Source organism: Alternaria postmessia, assembly GCF_024291825.1.
Source record: "Alternaria postmessia strain BMP 2775 chromosome Unknown scaffold_97, whole genome shotgun sequence".
In the NCBI taxonomy this organism is placed as follows: domain Eukaryota; kingdom Fungi; phylum Ascomycota; class Dothideomycetes; order Pleosporales; family Pleosporaceae; genus Alternaria; species Alternaria postmessia.
In genome coordinates, this window is record NW_026260170.1 from 93,875 (window position 1) to 99,874 (window position 6,000).

At 52.3% G+C, this 6,000-nt stretch overlaps 2 protein-coding genes across 2 annotated transcripts; one reads left to right on the top strand and one right to left on the bottom strand.

Annotated features, from left to right (window-relative positions):
* Window positions 1-123: 123 nt before the first annotated feature.
* On the bottom strand, window positions 124-605 carry J4E82_009690 (uncharacterized protein; the record flags this gene model as incomplete). The annotated part of the gene is made up of 2 exons (XM_051735913.1): window positions 124-501; window positions 567-605. The coding sequence occupies 2 exons, from the start codon at window positions 603-605 to the stop codon at window positions 124-126; spliced, it is 417 nt and encodes a 138-aa protein (XP_051584361.1).
* Window positions 606-845: 240 nt separating this feature from the next.
* J4E82_009691 (uncharacterized protein) lies at window positions 846-2,108 on the top strand (the record flags this gene model as incomplete). The annotated part of the gene is made up of 2 exons (XM_051735914.1): window positions 846-1,107; window positions 1,183-2,108. The coding sequence occupies 2 exons, from the start codon at window positions 846-848 to the stop codon at window positions 2,106-2,108; spliced, it is 1,188 nt and encodes a 395-aa protein (XP_051584362.1).
* Between the last annotated feature and the right edge of the window lie 3,892 nt (window positions 2,109-6,000).

Here is a 6,000-nt window from a genome sequence, read left to right on the forward strand (position 1 = left end):
GTCAGCTTCTGCGACAATAATCTCACAGAAGCATCACACATCTCGTCATCCAACAACACCGGCCCTATGCCAACCGCTGGACCTGCATTGTGTATATCATCCATAGCCATCCACCCTCCATGCTCATATCTCGATCTTGCTTCCGTGGAACGGACTCCAAATACCCCTAACGCTCTCATTCAAACTCTTCACTGGTCGTCCATCCAGTTTCCTGTTCTTCTCCCCTGTGCTGTTCCTCAGCATCTCTGCCTTTTCCCTCACGCCCTCGTTTTGCAGGTTCTTCACACATATTGACCGTTGGGCGCCGTTGAGGTAGTTTGCAATGATTACGGGGTGCTTGCGTGGCCGTGGGCTGACGGAGATTTCAATCTGAGGGTTGCGCTTGGCGAACGCGGGCAGGGAGGCTTTGAGGAAGGCGTTCATGCCCTTGGACGACCCCCACCAGTTGCAGTAGTGGAAGGTGAGGGACTTGCATGGGAGGACAAAGGCTCCTACGCCGTTCTGCCGTGGTAATCAGCACCGGGGAGTGGCGAATGAAGGGGATACGTAGGTTTGCGAAAACATACCTGAGCCTTTGCGACCGTCTTGATAGCCGAGACAGGCATGTTGGCGTGCAATGGCGGTAATGACGGCGGAGCGGTCACCAGTCTCGACGTCCCCAAAAGTTTGGCGTTCATCTCACGTGCGGCAGTCGCAGCCTAGGTTTGCGCTAGTGCGAACTCCGCGTCGCAGCTTCCTCGAGCAGTTCCTCCCCTCCCAAAACATCGACTCCCCATTCCACCCTTTGTAATTCCAACTATCCCACATCGCTGTCTGGAGCGCATTCCAGAACAAAACAAGCCAGCATGACGCATCTACTCCCCCCGATGCTGTTGAACCTGTTCGCCCCGCGGCCGCCGCTGCGATGGGTTGAGCCGGCCGACCACGCGCCTGAGAAGCGCTGCACGCCCAAGATTGGTGGCGTGGGCCAGTACCTTGAGGCGCTGAGGGAATACAAAGATAACGACGGCTATGTGCCCACCGACAGCTGGCTGCAGAAGCGCGATCGCAAGAAGCTCGAAAAGAAGGAGAAACAGGAGCACCTGCTTACTGAAGGGGTTAAGGATTGTACGACATCACTACGCGCACTTTTCATCTCACTTGCGCAATCGCTATCTGCGCCCATATGCTAACATCACGCAGACAAACCCTCTGAAGATCCCAAAGTCCAGGGCGACGCTTTCAAAACGCTCTTCGTGTCGCGCTTGTCGTATGGCGTCACTTCTGATGACCTCGAGCGCGAATTCGGCCGCTACGGTCCTATTGAGCGCATCCGCATCGTCGAAGACGTTACTCAGCCCGCCGACGCGCCAGCCAAGAAGCGAAAGCGCGGTTACGCTTTCATCGTGTTTGAGCGCGAAAAGGATATGAAGGCCGCCTACAAAGAGACCGACGGTATCAAGATCAAAGACCGCCGCGTATTGGTAGATGTCGAGCGCGGTCGCACAGTCTCTGGATGGCGCCCTCGTCGCTTCGGTGGCGGTCTCGGCGGACGAGGCTACACCAAGGGCCCGTCTGCTCGCGGTCCGAGTGGAGGTGGCAGCCAATTCGGCGGCCCCCCAGCTGGCCCTGGTGGCTTCGGAGCTCGTGGCGGTGGCTTTGGTGGTGGTTTCGGCGGACGCGGTGGCGGCCGTGGCGGCTTCGGCGGCGATAGAAGTGGTTTCGGCGGACGAGGTGGATTTGGAGGTGGAGGCCGTGGTGGACGTGGTGACTTTGGTGGTGGTCGTGGAGGGATTGGTTACCAATCCAATGGCTACGGCCCTCCCGACGGCGCGCCAGCAGGTCCCCGTGGCCCACGAGGCGGTGGCTTCGGTGGAGATCGAGGAAGTGGCGGCGGATTTGGAGGCGATCGAGCTGGAGGCGGTGGAGGACGACACGAAGATCGCCGTGGTGGTGGTGGAGGTGGCTTCGACAGAGGTTCCAGCGGTGCTAACAATGAACCGCTCGGTAGCAGAGATCGGTATCGCGATCGCGACGGTGGTGGATACGGTGGAGGCCGAGACGACTCTAGGAAGCGCGGTTACGAAGGCGACAACTACGACGATCCGCGACAGCGCCGCAGATATTAGTCTGACTCGATGTTGGCTCGGGTGTTTCCACTCGCTGAGCGAAGTGTCCTTCTGCAAGGGTTTGTCAAAAGGTTACCTCCCTTTTCTTCGCCTCACCTTCACGCTTTCTCGCCTTTGAGGGTAAGATCTTGACGTTCGACCATACAACACAGCGATGCGGATCTGGATGGTAAGGGTTGAGATGTGTTACCTCTAGGTTGACGATCGGTCCGTCGATATCTTCTCGTCGGCTCTTCGAGTTCAACTCATCGATTAAGCAAAGGTACAGCAGCACCTCACAGTCGGCCAAAGTCACAATTCTCCATCACCCAGGTTCGCACAGGTTTGGTTTAGGCCAGGACGGGGATTTCTCTCGATTGGTAGGCGCAAGGTGAACTTTTTTCCTCCGCATGTTTTATTAGCTTCTTTATTTTTTTCACGTCCCTGAATTTTCGTTGGTCTTTGCGAGTTGCTGGGTAGGTATAATGTAAGTTATAAACACGATTTGTGTTTGAGTAGTGCAAAGATGGTCAAGGTAAGGTTAACAGGTAAGGATGTTTTGTCTTCCGAACTTGGTTGATCTTATCGTGATTGGTGTTGTGGTCCCGGGTATGAAAAAAGCATTCTTGGCTGTCAAGTGTACCATGTTCGGACTTATGTGGAGGACTTTTATTACAAGCACAGTAGTCGAATGGACTCGTTCGCTTCGCAAATTCATGGTTTGTTTCTTTTGCTCTTGAGCCAGCGCGAGGGTGCGGTACATGGTGATAGAGTAATGCCTCTTGGGTATACTGTTTTATACCTATGGTTACCTAATCCCCTTCCCCCGAAGAAGCCTTGGCTATGCCATCAGCCGGAGGAGCGTCGAGGAGAAACCGGGCGTCATAGACGTTGTCCAGGACAAGTAGCTATCACTCTTTGCACTCATGTAGTCAGTCTTGCACCAGCTCGAAGATGTTGTCTGGTGGCGTCTCTTGTTGGCCAGTGCCACCCCCCAACTTGACTACCGGTCGAACGGCTCGCCAACCATGTGCGGCCGGAACCAAAGCCTGTCTAGACCGTGTTGCACTGCATTGCATAGGGGCTCTTGTACGTTGGCTAACCGGTTTGGGAGTTCCTCGCATGCTTTGGAAGAACGTCAGGAATATCAACCCTTCTGGGAGAGTATTTGGCGCCATTGGGTCCACATTCCCAAAATATATATCTTCTATCTTATTCATATAACGTAGATCTCTAACAGGTGGTGTGGGAGAGTGATTCCCTACGCTTGCCTCGTCTCGCTGTCGGAGTAGAAAAGCTATGACGTGACTCACTTCTCTCCATCCTGTGACCGCCTGCTCTTCTCCTCCATCACCCACATCCTTCGATCCAACATTACGCGCCGGCAAAGGAGCCCACACACGGAACAAGTTCAGGCAATGGCTAATGATATCCCCATGATCTATATTGAGAGCGATCCACACTCTAGTCTCGCGCCCACGCCAATTCAAACAAAGATACGCAAAGACGACGGCGACTTCGGAGTCACCGAGTTCTTCGGCGACGTTAGCACTCCCTATGCCGTCATGGTACTCACCACTATTCACACAAGGTGTCGGCGACACCAGACAGGGGCAGAACAACGATACGTTCGAGTCGTTTGGGTGCAACCATGCAGGGGTGAAAAGCAGTAAGCTGGTTTGGTAGGGGCTGTTTTGGCTGAGTTAGCTCAGTACACAGCATTTCGGATCACGTGGGCCACCGGGAAAGACTCTAGCGCGGGTCGAAGATATAATATGAGACCATCTCGTCGTCTTGACTGCCTTCCAAGACAACACGACCATCTCTTCAAGACTTTCTCTAGCCTTAACTTGGTGCTTAGCTTACTACATTTCGTATGGTGAGGTCTTTGGTTATACCACGACCCGATTAAGCAACGAGCCAAGCAAATAAAGTAAGCTTCTTTCATCGCCAGGCGAGGAATGAATGTACTGGGTATTTCATGTCAAACACAGCACTCTAACAACCGCATAGGCAACATGAAGGCTGCCGTCATCTTCTTTACACTTCTCAGCGTAGTCGCTGCAGATGTGTCGGTATTCAGTCAAACAGCCTGCGGAGGGGACAGAACCGTACAGGTTACGCAAGCCGGCACTTGTTACAACATCGACAAATTAAGCGCCAGAGGTTGCTCGACTCCATACGTCCTCAGACTCCATGAGCAGGCTGATTGTGCGGATCCATATGTCAAGCAGTGCATTCCGTCAAAGTGCTGCGGTCTGGGAGGTACGACGATCAAGTCTATCAAGTGTACTAGACCTTGATCTCGCACGAGGATAGGGCTGATTGGCATGTGCGGGAGGAAAGAGGGGCTGTTTTGGCTTTTGTTACACACTTTCATTAAGACTGGAACAAAAGCGTCGTATCGAATATTTGTGCAATGGTCTTCCTTCGTCACTTTCCCACCTTCAAACATCATCGAGCTCCGGCATTCGTCGAACTCCCTCTGTGTTTATGTGAGTGATACCAGCAGTGGAGGGATGTGGATGCTGAGAATCGACGTCTCAATGAATACTCTGACTAGCTCTTTCAGGCTTGCAGAGACATGCTATATTGGTACCACAACTACTACGGACAGATCTTGTATACCCACTTACTAGAAACTACGGTTGAAATGACCATTACAGGCTGTTAGTCTTTGGAGTATCTTCCTCGGTGTTTGGTTTGATTCGTCTTCGGTATCCGCACCGCCTACTGACCACATCCTCCAACAGTCTTTGCGTATTCCAGGTAATCCCTCACTAATAGCATTCCAATGCGTCTTTCCATACCATTCTTTTTGAACTCCCCAGCGACTTTACGGACTCGAATTCCCGAATTGCACATGTTTCCCGCTTGTGATCAAGCCTTGAAGACTTGGTTCCAGGATTAGAGATGTTTTGGCGATATGCTAGTTGTGTACAGCGTCATGAGAGATGACATGGGTGACACTTGTAACTTATCCAGCGATAGGCGCTCTCTCATCAGCGACACACATCTGTAATTGGCTGGTGACAGCCCGCCGACGGGCCTTGAGATTGATTGATGTTGCGATATGACGCGTCGACTTCATGCAGGAGATATCGAAAGTGGTAGGCCTTACACGATCGTTTTGATTTCATGCAGAAATTGATGAGAGGCTGAAGTTTGTACTCCGCAAAGTACAATGATGATTAGAATTAGTGGCCTGGGGTGTGTTCCAGATATCGAGGATGCTGAGGGCGGGATCTCGGATGTGCTAATCCTGATCCGGTAAGGCATCACTTTTAGCATCTGCACACTTCCGTGCCTGTAGAGATAGTTGCTGCCCACGCAAAGAGACACATACACATTGATGGATTCAAGATTTGTATCAAAGAAGGCTTATCATCAATGTGGGGACCCATCATTGTGCATTTTGGAATGATTAACTCACTGCTTACGAAGATTGCTTTGTGCGTTGCCGTACGGTCGCCTGCTGAACAGGCTGGCGAGAAATCGTGTACTAGTGTGCAGGAGCGACCGAATTCTAGGGAACGATGGTGAGTGCTACATTCTGCCAATTCTAAAATATCAGGCAGCGAAAAACAAGCACACGTTTTGAAAAGACGATGACTCTCCTGGGAGTACCAGATTCGCGATCGAATTTTCTTGCTTGATGTGGTTTCAACTGTCTCTGTTACGCGTGGTGCAGCTGCTCGCCTTGTCCACCCCAAATTCATACGGCCTCCTCACCTTGACGGCTTTCACTTAGGGACACGCCGATGACCAATCTTGCAAAGAGATAAGCGCCGAATGTCTGATGCCTCACGTAACACTTCGCCGTCCAACATCCCGCAGAACGTCGCCCAGACTATGGCGCCTGCTAGTCTATCAGCCTACGTGCAGTTGCAGTCGCGTCTTGTCAGCTACTCCA